The following is a 15,664-nucleotide window of genomic DNA, read 5'->3' as shown; positions in this document are numbered from 1 at the left end:
TGAAATGTAGCACTTCACACTTACCTAAATTAAACTCCATCTGCCACTCCTCGGCCCATTGGCCCATCTGATCAAGATCCCATTGTATTCTGAGGTAAATGTCTTCGGTGTCCCCTACGGCTCCAAGTTTGATGTCATCTGAAAATTTACAAACTATACTTCATATGTACACATCTAAGTCATTGATGAAAAGCAGCGGACCCAGCACTGATCATTGTGGCACTCCACTGGTCACAGACCTCCAGTCTGAAAAGCAACCCTCCACCACCACCCTCTGTCTTGTACCTTTGAGCCAATTCCGTTTCCAAATGGCTAGTTCTCCTTGATTTCCATGTGATTTAACCTTTCCCCATCTACCCTGAGGAACCTTGTCGAATGCCTTACTGAAGTCCACATAGATCACGTCCACAGCTCTGCCCTCACCGCTTTGTTACTTCTTCCAAAAACTCAATCAAGTTTGTGAGACATGATTTTCCACTCTCAAAGCCATGTGGACTATCACTTATCAGTCCTTCCCTATCCAAATAAATCCTGTCCCTCAGAATTCCCCCCAATAACTTGCTCACCAGTGATGTCAGGCTCACTGATCTATAGTTTCTTGGCTCTTCCATACCACTTAAATAGTGGCACTACGTTAGCCAACCTCCAGTCTTCCAGCACCTCACTTGTGACTATCAATCCAAATATCTCATCAAGGGGCCCAGCAATAATTTCCCTAGCTTCCCACAGAGCTCTAGGGTAATCTGATCAGGTCCTGGGGATTTATCCACCTTTATGCGTTTCAAGACATCCAGCACCATCTCCTGTGTAATATGGACATTTTTCAAGATGTCCCCATCTATTTCCCCACATTCTGTATCTCTCATTACCTTCTCCACAGAAAACACTGATGCAAAGTACTCATTTAGTATCTTTCCCGTCTCCTGTAGTTCCACACATAGACTGTCTTGCTGATCTTTGAGGCGTTGTATTCTTTCCCTAGTTACCTTTTTGTCCTCAATGTATTTATACAATCCCTTTGGATTCTCCTTAACCTTATTTGCCAAAGCTAGCTCATGTCCCCTTTTTGCCTCCTGGTTTCCATCTTAAACAGTCTTTATACTGTTCTAAGGATTCACTCGATCTCTGCTGTCTATATCTGACGTATGCTTCCTTCTTTTTCTTAACCAAAACCCCAATTTCTCTTGTCATCCAGCATTCCCTTCAACTACGAGCCTTGCCTTTCACCCTAACAGGAATATACCATCTCTGGACTCTCGTTATCTCATTTTTGAAGGCTTCCCATTTTTCGGCCATCCCTTTACCTGCAAATATCTGCACCCAATCAACTTTTGAACGTTCTTGCCTAATACCGTCAAACTTTGCTTTCCTCCAATTCAGTACTTTAACTTTCAGATCCTGTCTATCCTTTTCCATCACTATTTTAAAATTAATAGAATTGTGGTCACTGGAGCCAAAGTGCTCCCCCACTGACTCCTCAATCACTTGCCCTGCCTTATTTCCCAAAAGTAGATCAAGTTATACACATTTAGTAGATACATCCACATACTGAATTAGAAAATTTTCTTGTACAAACTTAACAAATTCCTCTCCATCTAAACCCTTAACATTATGGAAGTCCCAGTCTATGTTGTAAAGTTGAAATCCTCTACCATAACCACATTATTATTCTTACAGGTAACTGAGATCTCCTTACAAATTTGTGTCTCAATTTCCCACTGACTACTGGGGAGTCTATAGTACAATCCTCTTAAGGTGATCATCCCTCTCTTATTTCTCAATTCCACCCATATAACTTCCCTGCATGTATTCCCAGAATATCCTCCTGAAGTAATGCTGTCCCTTATCAAAAATGCCTCTCCTTCACCTCTCTCGCACCTCCCCTCCCAACCCCCGATAGCATGTCTGTCCTGGAACATTAAGCTTCTAGTCCTGTCCAGCCCTGAACCACGCCTTTGTAGTTGCTATAATATCCCAGTCCCATGTTCCCAACTATGCCCTGAGTTCATCTGCCTTCCCTGTTAGACCTCTTGCGTTGAAATAAGTGCAGTTTATTTTATCAGTCTGACCACATTCTATGCTTTGTTCCTAACTGTTTGACTTGCTCCTTTTCCCAACTGTACCAGTCTCAGATTGATCTCTTTCCTCACTATCTCCTTGCTTTCCACCTCCACCCTCCCACCTTACTAGTTTAAATCCTCCCAAGCAGCTCTCACAAATCTCCCTGCCAATGTATTAATCCCCTTCCAATTCAAGTGCAATCCATCCTTCTTGTACAGGTCACTTCTGCCCCAGAAGAGATTCCAATGATCCAAAAATGTGAACCCTTCTCCCATGCACTGGCTCCTCAACCATGCATTCATCTGCTTTAACCCAATTCCTACCCTCATTAGCTCACAGCACTGGGAGTAATCCAGATATTACTACCCTCAAGGATCTCCTTTTTAAGTTCCTGCCTTACCTCCTATATTCTCCCTTCAGAATCTCATCCTTTTCCCTTCCTATGTCGTTAGTTCCAATGTGTGCAACGACCTCCTGCTGGTCTCACTTCCCTTTGAGAATATCCTGCACACTCTCTGAGATATCCTTGATCCTGGCACCAGAGAGGCAACACACAATTGTGGTTTCTTACTATTGGCCGCAGAAATATCTCTCTTGTGCCTCTGACTAAATCAATCACTCGGAACCTGGTGTACCCCTCATTACTTTAGAGCCGATGTCGGTACCAGAAACTTGGCTGTTTGAGCTACGTTCACCTGAGAGTCCATCACCCCTTACGTTTTCCAAAACAGTATACTACTTTAAGTTGGGGATAGCCACAGGAGACTCCTGCACTACCACCTTCCTTCTCCTACCTTTCCTGGCAGTAACCCATCTACCTGACTATATCTGCAGCTTTTCTCCCTTCCTATAAATGCCATCCATCACACCCCTGCTCCTGTAAATTCCTCATTGCCTCTAAATGTCACTCCAACCAATCCATGCAATCTGATAGGATTCGCCACATTATACTTAGTGTAGACATAATGATCCATAACATGGAAACTCTCCCTAATCTCTCTCATCCAACAGGAAGAGCATGTCATCTACGAAAGACCATCTTTGCACTTTAACAATCTCTAGACCCAGAAGATAGCACATTCTTACTGCTCTTAAAAAAAAATAACTTCAGGCTAACCTAGTACCTATGTTTTATATTTTTAAATTTTAATCAGGAGACAGATCTGTATAACATAACCAAAAAGAACCCACTCTACTCACTATTAAAAGAAGACAGCAAGGTTATATTTAAAATCATGCACTTACCTGCTCCTGTATCATGGGCTCTCCCACACACATTTCTCCAAGGTCAACTGAGAATTTTGTTAATTGTTCATTTTTCTTAGATGCACTCTGATGTCCAGAAATACTTGAACTCAAACAGCAAAGGCAGTAGTTGTGCAGGTTCACTGCTGTGTCAGACAGCAGTGTAGTTATTTTCCTCAAGATCTCTCTCTCTCTCTCTCTCTCTCTCTCTCTCTCTCTCTCATTGACCATGTGGTGTCTCTTCCTCCTTTTTAAAGTGCTGTTGTTTATTTCTCCTCAATGTTTGAAAACAATGCAATCAATTATAAAACAGTAATTACTGCTCATGGAATTGAGGAAATCAGCTCCAACACCTAAAATACCTCAAAAAAGAGAGAGCTCTTAGAGCCATAGTTTTGTCCCATCATCCATCTTGGATTACCCATGAGAGGAGAGGGATTTAATAAAGACATGAGGCAAAGTTTTTACACAGGGTGGTTCATGTGTGTAATGAACTTCCTTAGGAAGTGATGGGTGCAGGTACAATTACAACATTTAAAAGATATTTGGATCGATGCATGAAAAGGAAACGTTTGGAGGGTTACGGGGCAGGAGCAGTCAGGTGGGACTAGTTTAATTTGGGATTATTTTTGACATATTGTTTGGACTGAAGGGTCTGTTTCTGCGCTCTATGCCTCTGATACTGATACACCTTGGCAGCAGTGTTTGCAATCGACAAGATTGACTGCAGAAATTCACCAAAGCTCCATAGACAGTACCATTCTAATTATTGACCATTATCATCTAGAAGGATAAGGGCAGCAGACACATGGCAGCATCACCATCTTCATGTTTCCCTCGAAGCCACTCATCATCCATGGAAATATGTCACTGTTCCTACATTGTTTCCAGGTCAAAACCGTGGAACTCCCTCCTTGACACCATTGTGTGTATACCTCTGCCACATAGCTGCAGCAATTCAAGGAGGTAGCTCACTACAACCTTTTCAAGGGCAACTAGGGATGAGCAATAAATGCTCACCCAGCCAATAGATCATAATAGCCCAATTATTTTCTTCATACCTTTGTCCTTTGAGGTGGTAGTGGTTGTGGGTTTGGAAGGTGCAGTTTGAGGAATCTTGATGAAACTGCAGTGTTATCTTGTAGAAGGTATACACTCACTACTGAGAACTGAGAGAACCTCCCACCATTTGTAGTTCCAAAACTTACCATGACTCTGTTAAACTGTTAGGACAGAACATATCCATGAATTATGATGAGAGAAACTTGGAGTTTAGCAATGAAGCATTTTGTATTTAATTCTCCTTGCCTTCCACCATTTTGCAGCTGCTTCTATACAAGTATACAGCTTGACAACATGGAAAACAGTCTGTCATACCCTCAAAGATCTGATTAAATCCAATAAGACCGATCGCTAATTCATTAGCATCAACTCGGTGCTATCAAGCAACACTTACTTAATGATAACCATTCACTGATGCTTCATTTGAGTTTTGTCACTAATAGAATTCACTAATAGGCTTGGTCCAGATATGGACAAAAGTTGAAAACCCAAATGTCACTGCTGTTGACATTGACATAAGAATGTAAGAACTTCAAGCAACAGTAGGTCATATGACCTCTCAAACTTGCCCCGCTATTCAACAAGGTCATGGCCAATTTGCTTCAGGCCTCAACTCCTCCATCTTGTCAAACCAGCACTGTCATCAAATAAAAACTCAAAGAACTGTAGATGCTGTAATTCAGAAACAAAAACAGAAGTTACTGTAAAAGCTCAGCAGATCTGGCAGCACCTGTGAAAAGAAATTAGAGTTAACATTTTGGGTCTGGGCACCCTTCCTCAGAACTCAGTTCTGATGCAGCCAGATCTGCTGAGCTTTTCCAGCAACTTCTGTATTTGTTTCAGCATTGTCATCATCTCCCTGGTATTTCAAAACACTGTCTACCTCCTATTTAAATAGCTCTAATGATTTAGCCTTCTCAGCACTGTGGGTGGAGAATTTCAGCATTCACTGCCCTCTGGGAGAAGACATTTGACTGAGTCTATGTTTTGTGATGATGCTATGGCTTTAAGAAGTATATTTTATCCCTTTTTTAATGGAGGGGTTGAGACAAGAGTATTGAGTACAGGTGTTGGGAGGTCATGTTGCAGCTATACAGGACATTAGTTAGGCCACTGTTGGAATATTGTGTGCAGTTCTAGTCTCCTTCCTATTGGAAAGATGTTATAAAACTTGAAAGGGTTCAGAAAAGATTTACAAGGACGTTGCCAGGGTTGGAGCATTTGAGCTATAGGGAGAGGTTGAATAGGCTGTGGCTGTTTTCCCTGGAGCGTCAGAGGCTGAGGGGTGACCTTATAGAGGTTTATAAAATCATGGGGGGGGGCATGGATAGGATAAATAGACAAAGTCTTTTCACTGGGTCGGGGAGTCCAGAACTAGAGGGCATAGGTTCAGGGTGAGAGGGGAAAGATATAAAAGAGACTTAAGGGGCAACCTTTTTATGTACCACCCTCTGCATATATGGAATGAGCTGCCAGAGGAAGAGGTGGAGGCTAATACAATTGCAACATTTAAAAGGCATTTGGATGGGTATATGAATAGGAAAGGTTTGGAGGGATATGGGGTGGGTGCTGCCAGGTGGGACTAGATTCTGTTAGGATATCTGTTCGACGTGGACAATTTGGACCAAAGGGTCTGTTTCAGTGCTGTACATCTCTATGACTATGACTCTATAATTGTGAGGCTTTAAGTTTTTTTTTAAAGTTGGAACAATAGAAGCAGCATGAATGAATGGGGTCAAGTTCCCACAGAACCAGGATTTTTGTTTTCACTTTCAGTAGCTGTTGAGGTTTGGAAGCTGTTATACATCCCTCCCTGCTACAGCAAAATGCCTGACCTCTCTTGCTTTCTGAAGTTTCTCTTAATGTTTGTTCTTCTTGGACTGGAGATTTGGATGAGACACAATCTATTTTACTGAATTTGCCTTTGCCAATAGTGTGTTTATGGGATGTTACAGTTTTGGGGTGGCTGTTGAGTAGTTAATCTGTTGTTCTATTAAGTTTTCCAGTTGAGTTATTCATTTTCTTGGTTTTGTTTCTATTTTAACTGTAGTGTAAGAACAAAGTCTGTTTTACTTCAAGCTTGGTAGTTTGAATAATTGAATTGCACCTGGAACATAATGCTTTACATTTTCCTTAAAACAAAATTGGGGTCTAGGATATCTTACTATATTTTGAGGGGGTTTGGTCTTTTCCACAACAATTTTAAATGTGTGCCACTTTATTCTGTAAATATGTTCCCCAACCCTTGGCAAGATATCTCTGTGTACCACATTTTGGAGTCTCTCTCTGTTTAAATAACATGCAACTTCTTAATTCTTGCTACCAAAATGTTTTGCCTCATAAATAGATAAATTAGAAGACTGTTTTCAACTAATATCTCTTGGTGGTATAGCATAATATCCTCTGTTTAGTTTTCAACTGTGCCATACAAATTAGGAAATGGCCAGATTTGATTTCTACCTTTCACCATTCATCTAGGGTAGTATTAATTATATTATAATTGATCGATGTGTCTAAGAATTGTAAAATCTGCTGAAGTTCTCAGGTGGAAGAGAAGTGTTTCAGGGTAAGTTTGATTGCTTGCTGATATTCACTGTCTGGGCTAGGAACTGAAGAAGAGGCACTTGAACAAGGAATATATTTGCAAATGGTACTATCCCAGGCTACATTGGTACCTTCAGACAAAGATGCAGTTGTAAGTGGAAGAATATATATGTTTATGTATATATCTTGCATTCAAAGATACGGAGTGGCATGGGAACAAGAGAGAATATACTCTTTTCTGGTGGATTAGTGGCAAATGTCGATCTGTTCTGTATGGTTTGTTGGAAAACACAGGTTTTTGGATCAAAATTAACTTTTGAAATTATGAGCACTTGAAACTTTGGCTGAATGCTTGTTTTGTATACTGTCACTGAGGAATAAAGTAGTCAATCATGATGCTCGGACCATACTATAGCCTTATCCTGTTTGAAGTGCTGTAGCCTACATGGATATGCTGGAACTTGGGATTAGATTGGATAGCTCTTTGTGATAGGCACTGAAGATTTGAAAGGTCATCTTCTGTGATGTAATGTTTTTCATGTTTTACTGTTTGAACATGAAGAATCAACATAATGAGCAATCAGGTCTACATTTTAAAGCCATGGAAAGTTCTCAAAGAAATCACCAAATATAACAGACTGAAAAAATATATTATTGTGCTTTGTGTTGCACTAAAATACACTGGATTTGACCGGCATGTTACATGGTTCTATGGGAATTCAATAACAATTTTATTTTTGGCACTCCATGGACCAACATCATTTCGCTACCTAACTAAACTAATGTTAAGATTAACACATCATATATTAATAACAAAAATTGGAAGATAATAGTAATCAATTATAAGATTTTAATGATAAGTAAATTTCTGATTTTCTTTTCTTCTTAAGGGTCTACCTCAGACAGCAGAGTTAAAAGATATTGATAGTTTGATGAATTTATCCGGGAAACTTGAGTGTGAAAGTCCTAATCGGCACTTGTATGACTTTGTGGGCAATATTCGCTTTGATGGAAAAAGGTAAAGTAAACTGAAGGAAAAGATGCACTCATTTTCTGCTCAGAATGGTATTTGCAAATGTAGCTACTGATTAAAAGGAATAAAAGCTGCTTTCATCAGTGTTTAAATCTTGAGAGGAGAACTTTCTGTATTCTCATTTACAAGCAGCCAATGCTGTAATCCTTATCTTTTCTAGAGTTCTGCAAAAAATAGTACTGTTAATATTGTTCCTTTCTTAAAGCAATGCATTGTTTTTGCAATTATCTTAAATATTTTTGAGCGTGACCTCATGTTACCTTCTGCTAATTTATCTTTCGTCATTGGTATTTTATTCCCTTGGTGAGTCAAGTTGTTTTTTCCATTTATCCTGCACTAGGTTTGATAGGCTATTATGATACCCTTAAAGTATTGTTGTTCAGCTGCCACTGTTCATTTGTAGATAGTCTGAGGATCAAATCCCTAAGATCACTTGCTGAAGGAGATGTTAATTGACTGAATCAGTTGGTAGAGTTGTGGCTCCTTCCATTGCACCTTGTGTGGCACCATTGCCATCATGTTCTGTTTATCCAGAAGCCCCTTTCAGAACACAGGCAAAGATAAAATACCTTATTTTCAAAAATATGTGATATAAAATTTGTCAAAGTACATGACAGAATAATTCAAAGTTGACATGACAAAAAGTGCAATATGCATCAATTTCTTTAATTACAGCACATGAAATGTCTTACTGACCTTGCTATTACAGGTTACATTTGCAATGAATATTTTCATTACGTTCTTTGGTGCATTTTCTCCAAAGGGCTTCACGTAGGTACCAATTCCTTGGGGATACAAAAACACTCGGCTTTATTTTCATTTTCATCCCGGATAAAGGGTAGAGGCAGGAGTTCTCCTGTTTTCAAAAACTGACCTTTAATGATGGCCACCCACGCTTCAGGTTTTTGGTCTGGGTATGCAGGCTGGATTCCGATTGAGACCTAGAGATCTACCTGGTTCCTGAAACGCCCGTCTTGGGACTCCAGCATTGTAAATAACGTTGAGATTACAAAAAGATACCTCCCTTTTCTCCCCCCCCCCCCCCCCCACCTCTCTCTATCTCTCTCTCTCTCTATCTCTCTCTCTATATCTATCTATCTCTCTTTATATCTATCTATCTCTCTCTATATCTATCTATCTCTCTCTATATCTATCTATCTATCTATGCCCCATCTATAATAACCATGCCTCTGCAGTCACCCCCATAGCTCCTCAAACTACTTGTGCCTTGTCCATTTAGCCAATCCTGCATGGCCTCTCACACTCCTGTGACACTATATCCAATCCTGCATGACCCTTCAGATCGTCATGTCATCTTTATGCCCATCTCTCATGGCCCCTTATACTGTATATGTCCCCAGTGATCTCTGGCATTTCATAGCTCCACGCCAACTCAGCACAATGCATCCCCTACCCAGTACCCTACGCCCTTCTCTCTCAATACTGTTACTTTTGTTGCCCAGCCTGGGCATTAATCAGAAGAGATCTTGACAGAAGTAAAATTACCAGTTTATTAAGGATGTCACTTTTGAAGCAAAACACATTTCTATTGACACAAATCAAATCATCAGCCAAGTTGAGACAACAAATTCCTGATGAAAATAAACATGGCACTTTAGTGTTCCATGACTTATCCTGAAAAGAGTGTTTTATAATTACTACCTTATGTCAAGAAATGTTTCTCTCAGCTAGTTAAAAGGCTTAAATCAGTAAATATTTGTGTTCATTAAGCAGCTGTCACTAGCTATTAATACATTCCTGAATGATAGTTTTGGGAATCAGTCATGCAACATAAACCTGATGATAATTTTATGTAGATGGGCACTGTCAAATAATTAGCAATACTCTTTTTCAACTGAATAAATTTCTTTTTTAGACAGTTTCTTGACAACTTTGCCAGTCTCAATAAGTTTATTCACTTGTTGCATACAGGCATGACCTTTCAGTCCCAAAGGCTGTCTTGCCTCTCCCAAAGCATATTTATTCTCCACCAAAAATGTCCCAGGACTAGATCCAAAGAGGTACCCATCTGGGTTGAAAGTGTGCTCGCTGAGCTGGAAGGTTTGTTTTCCGACATTCTTGTCACCATACTAGGTAACATCATCAGTGAGCCTCTGGTGAAGGCTGGTGTTATGTCTCACTTTCTGTTTGTGTGTCTTGGTCTCTTAAGGTGGATGATATTATTTCCAGTTCTTTTTCTCAGAGGATGGTAAATGGGGTCCAAGTCAATGTATTTATTGACGGAGTTCTAGTTAGAATGTCAGGCCTCTAGGAATTCCTGTGTTTGTCTCTGTTTAGCTTACCCTAGGATGCATGTGTTATCCCAGTCAAAGTGGTGTCCTCCATCATCTATACATAAGGATACGAGTGATAATGGGTCATGTTTTTGTGGCTAGTTGGTTTTCACATATCCTGGTGGCTAGTTTTCTACCCATCTGTCAGATGTAGTGTTCATTACAGTCCTTGAATGGTATTTTATAAATGACATTTGTTTTGCTGGTTGTTTGTATTGGATCCTTTAGGTTCATTAGCCTCTGTTTAAGTGTGTTGGTAGTTTTGTGGGCTACCACGATGCCAAAGGGTCTGAGTAGTCTGGAAGTCATTGCAGAGACGTCTTTGATGTATGGTAATGTGGCTAGGGTTTCCGGATGCATTGTCTGTCTTTTTGGGTTTGTTGTTGTGAAATCAGCAGACTGTGTTTATTGGGTAGGCGAAAGTGGTAGCTCACAAAACTACCAAAACATTTAAACAGTGGCTGATGAACCTATTGCTATGAAGATGTGGGTACCTTTTAAGAAAGTTAAAAGCTAGCAGAACTATCTGACAGTATCAAGTGTTCTCAACAAAATGCAATGTAGCATGTGGTCGAGCAGTTAGTGTAACTGGTTGTTTGGAAAGAAAAACAGATTCAAACTAAGCCAATCAGTTTAAATTATACCCCAAAAAATACCAAACTCCAATCAAGTTTGAATTTAGTATATTGGCAATCTTAAAAGCCGATACTGTGGGGGTATAAGACCAGGGAAAATTGAATAGTTTGCAGGAGAACTGCCACGCCACCAGCATGTAGAGACTGTACAAAAAATAGCTGTTTTAAAGGTACCTTTATCAATCAGTGACCTGTGTAGCATAATCCCTAAGAAGAAAAGAAGGCACAGGAAGATCCAAATAGAAGGTGCGACAGCTGGCTGGTTTTGAAAACTTGTATTTTTGGTAAGTCTTAATTGGTAGAGTTTTATCAGACTATTATAGAAGGGAAGGTAAAAGATAGGTTAGAGGAAAGAGTTGTAAGTGGTTGTTAGGTTAATTATTCTCTGTTATACTTTAAGAAATAAAGTTATTAATTTTTACTTTAAATAGTTCTTGGCCTCTCAAATTTTCAGATTACTGCACAGGATAAATCTTTTCTGTGTGGTAGTTTAAATTAAGTAGGAAGGTTTACCCCTTTTGTAACACTTTACAAACAACCAGTAAAACGAATATAATTTGCAAAATACTGTGTAAGGACTGTAACAAACACTACATCGGACAGACAGGCAAAATTAGGCATCAGGATACGTGAATACCAACTAGCCACCAAAAGACATGACCAGCTTACACACAGATGAAGAAGGATACCACTTCGACTGGGACAATACGTCCATCCTAAGACAGGCTAAACAGGCACATGCATGGGAATTCCTAGAAGGCTGGCACTCTAACAAGAACTCTCTCAATAAACACATTGATTTGGATCCCATCTACCATACCCTGAGAAAAATAACCAGAAATGATATCACCCACCTTAAGAGACCAAGGCACACTAATAGAAAGCATTTCACTTGAGGCTCACTGATGATGTTACCTAGTATGGTGATGAAACGTCTGAAACCAAACCTTCTATCCCAGTGAGCAAACTTACGACGTGAACCTCAACCCGAGCTACAAATCTTCTTGAAAACTAGGTACCCATCCATTCCAAAAGGTGTGGCATAAGGATATTCGTCCAACATTATGAAATTAGTGCTGGATAAGCTAAACAGGTCTGATAGCATCATTGGAGAGAGGAAAACAGTTTATCTGGTATGGCCTTTCTTCAGAAGAGTCATAAATCCTGATAGATTGGGAAAAATTGATGTCGAAAGCGACTTGGATGTCTTTGTACATCAGTCATTGAAAGCAATTATGTAACAAGCATTGAGAAAACATATGGTGTTGACCTGCATTGCACAAAAGTTTGAGTACAGCTGTACAGAGGCTTGGTGAGATCACATGTATTTTGTGCAATTTTGCTCTCTTTGCCTAAGTAAAGATATATTTGCCATAGAGGAGTGCAACAAATCTTCACTGGTCTGATTTCTGAGATGGTGAGTTTATTGTTTGAAGAAAGATAAGGTTGACTGCATGCACTGGAGTTTGGAGTAATGAGAGGCGATCTTATTGAAATATATAAAACTCTGACAAGGCTGGTTAGGTGGGATGCAGGAATGATGTTACCGCAGACCCCCCTGGTCTTGGGATATGAGATAGGCTATTTTGGACTGAGATGAGGAAAAATGCCTTCAATCAGAGGCTGTTAAATCTGTAGAATTCTTTACCATAGAAGGCAGTGGAAACCAAGTCACTGAATATACTTAGGAAAGAAGTAGGTGGTTTTCTGGAAGTTAGCTGATGAAGGAGCGTTGCTCCGAAAGCTAGTGTGCTTCCAATTAAATCTGTTGGACTATAACCTGGTGTTGTGTGATTTTTAACTTTGTACACCCCAGTCCAACACCGGCATCTCCAAATTCTGGAAGTTAGATTTTGAGGGCCATAGGGAGATAAGAGGAATATGGATTTGAGATAGAGGATCAGTCGGGATCATGTTGTAGGCTCAATGGGTTGAATGGCCTACTCCGGTTCCTATTTTCTGTGTTTTTACGCAGCTTCCAGTACGTACAACTGCACATCATTGCCAGCTGGACTGACTGTCCTAAATTGGTTGTCGGCACAATTCCTCACAGTCTGGGTTATAGAGCAAATGTCGCCCATTTGCAGAATCGCACCTCATGTTAGACACTCTTGTGAGCATAAGATTGTTGGCACCTTATTTAGTACTAGGAGCCACATATATTCTTGCACAGAGCTGTTTTCATTGCAGACAGAAAGAGCATACTGTACCTGTTTCAACTTAAAATGGGTCACAGCTATTTCCTGGTTTAGTTCTCATGCCTATGCTCTGATCAATCAGAGTCAACCTGCGTGGTTTAAAAGTTAAACAAAGCCTGGCAGTTAACTGTCAGTCAGAATGAATTGATGCATCCTCTGTGGTTATGAGAAAGTGAGGACTGCAAATGCTGGAGATTAGAGTTGAGAGTGTGGTGCTGATTCTTGATGAAGGGCTTTTGCCCAAAATGTCAACTCTCCTGCTCCTCAGATACTGCCTGACCTCAGTCGTTGTGCCTGTACCAATCAGACTCCAATTACCAACCCACTCAGCATTCGCCTCTCATGCAGTAGAAATGTCTATTTTTCTCATAAAGTTGTATTCTTGCAAATTGTCCTAATTATTATAAGACAAAAAGCTTCAACAGTATGTCTTTTTCCCTGAAATTTCACGTAGATCTGACCTACCAACTGATCATTTAGTTTACATTGACTCTGCTTTCTGCCTTCCCAAATGCATCCACTTTCATATCTCTGCGCTAACTTTCATCAGTTATGTATCTACCCTTTCCACTAGTTTCTGTTTCCTCATTGCCTGCTTAATTTCCAAATGATATGTCAAATACTAATTTGATATTATACGTTTTATTGGTAAATCCAATTTATTCTACACTGAAAAGAGCATGGGGTCTTGTACTGTCCCTAAGGGTGCCATTGTACATTTTAGCGTCAGCTGTGACTCTGGGAGCGCAATCACCTCTGACATAGATTATAGATTTAAATCATATCCACAAGATTTGAGCGTGTAGTCCAGATTGCCACTTGAATGCAGTCCTAGGACAGTACCACACTGTCATGAGTGCTGTCTTCCAGATTACACCTGAAACCAAGGTCTCATCTCCTCCTTTTGGTGCACGTAAAAGATATTGTCATACTATTCAGAAAAGAGCAAGGGAGTCTGTCTTGGCCATAGTTTATTCCTCAACCAACAAACTCAGCAGATCTGACAGCATCTGTAACACAGATGAGTCCAGAGAATCATCTTTGGAAGTGAATTTCCACCATTTTCTGTTTCATTTCAGATTCCCAGCATCTGCAATATTTTCCTTTCATTTAAAAATTCAACTAGTCATTGATCAAATTGCTGTCTATGGTACCTTGCTATGCATATTTCAACTGTTATATTTCCTACTTACTTTGAAATAAGGCACCATTGTATTTGTTTGTTATAACGTGCTTTGGGAGACCCTGAGGTTGCAAAGGTACTGTGTAGTTGCAAGTTATTTCTTTTTCTTTCTTTCCAGTATGTAAAACAAGCATTTTTGTCTCTTAGCTGATTTTTCTATCTACTCTGCCGCTGGCACACTATCGCCAGTCTTCAGTTTTGCTAGTATGTCCTTTGTACAGCACTTTATCAAATGCTTTTTGAAAATCTATATATGCAACAGTGGTACTACTCTCTCAAATTTATCCAGTATTTTATCAAAGAGTGCAGTCACATATACCAGCTAGAAATTGCCTTAAGAAATCTATCTGTGACAGTACATTGTGTCAGAGGTTTTATTCTCTGGACTTTTGCCCACCACTGATGTTTTGATGATAAGCCTGTAGCAGTTACTGGGTTCTCTTTGTTGAATAGGAATATAATATTTGCAATCATTTGATCCCCTGACATGGTATGCATAATCTCATGAAAAACAAGCTGTTTTGGTTGTGGGCAGGGCCCTGCTGTTTGCCAACTTATTTTCAGAGCAACCTTGGAGGCATCCCATCTGGACCAAGTGACTTGAGCACTACTGACATTTCAGGCATAACCTGATTATTTCTTTTGTTCCAGTATTGTTAAATTCTTCTTTTATAGAGTGGGATGCAAAGTGCTCATTTATCACAGCAGTTCTGTCCCCTGCCAGCAAATATTTGGCCCCTATTCATACTCACTGTTTGTTCAGCTATTCTTTCATTTTTTGAGATTTGGACATCCCTGGCTAAGCCAATATTTACTATCTGTTCATAACTGTCCTTGACCAACTGGTAGTCAGCTGCCGACAACTGAGTGGTGTGTCCGTCTACTTCAGAGGATGATTAGAGTTGCTACCTCGCTGTGGGTTGGAAACCCATGCATAGAATAGAGTGGCGAAGGATGTCAGATTTTCCTCCTCCTCCCCCCCCCCCCCCCCCCCCCAAAAAAAAATCACTTAACCAAATGAGTTTTGAGGGCAGTCCAGTAGTTTTATGATTGTTTTTAATGAATCTGGCCTTTAGTTTAATTTATGCTTTAAGTTTAAATTCCTACACTTTGATGTTGAGATTTGAATTCCTATCTCTGCACCTTTATTCCAGGTCTCTGGATTACCAGTCCAGTAATGTTACTATGGTTTATAAAATGAATGTTTTCTCATACACTCTATTGTGTTTCCCTGTTGCTGTCATTCTCAATTCTCTTCTGCACACCTGTATTCTATTCAACCTCTGCTGCATTATGAAGCCACCAATTCTCATAGTTTATCTTTAATTATCCAGCTCTAGATTTGAATCCCCTTATTGTAAATATGTCTACTTTCTACTTAAACTATGTTCTCTTTGAAGGCATTTTAT

General features: G+C 39.9%; 1 protein-coding gene across 2 annotated transcripts in view; it reads left to right on the top strand.

Annotated features, from left to right (window-relative positions):
• Positions 1–15,664, top strand: part of atp8a1 (ATPase phospholipid transporting 8A1) — a 360,724-nt gene that overhangs the window by 109,871 nt on the left and 235,189 nt on the right. For both annotated transcript variants that reach the window (XM_043691994.2, XM_043691984.2), the window contains exon 9: positions 7,803–7,930. In XM_043691994.2, the coding sequence (XP_043547929.1) occupies positions 7,803–7,930 (128 nt within the window). The remainder of the gene's footprint in view (positions 1–7,802; positions 7,931–15,664) is intronic.

Source organism: Chiloscyllium plagiosum, unplaced genomic scaffold (genome assembly GCF_037043375.1).
Source record: "Chiloscyllium plagiosum isolate Xiang-an unplaced genomic scaffold, Cpla_swu_hap1 HiC_scaffold_1, whole genome shotgun sequence".
NCBI lineage: Eukaryota > Metazoa > Chordata > Chondrichthyes > Orectolobiformes > Hemiscylliidae > Chiloscyllium > Chiloscyllium plagiosum.
Note: the sequence above shows the minus strand (reverse complement) of the source record. Positions and strands in the feature narration are given on the sequence as shown.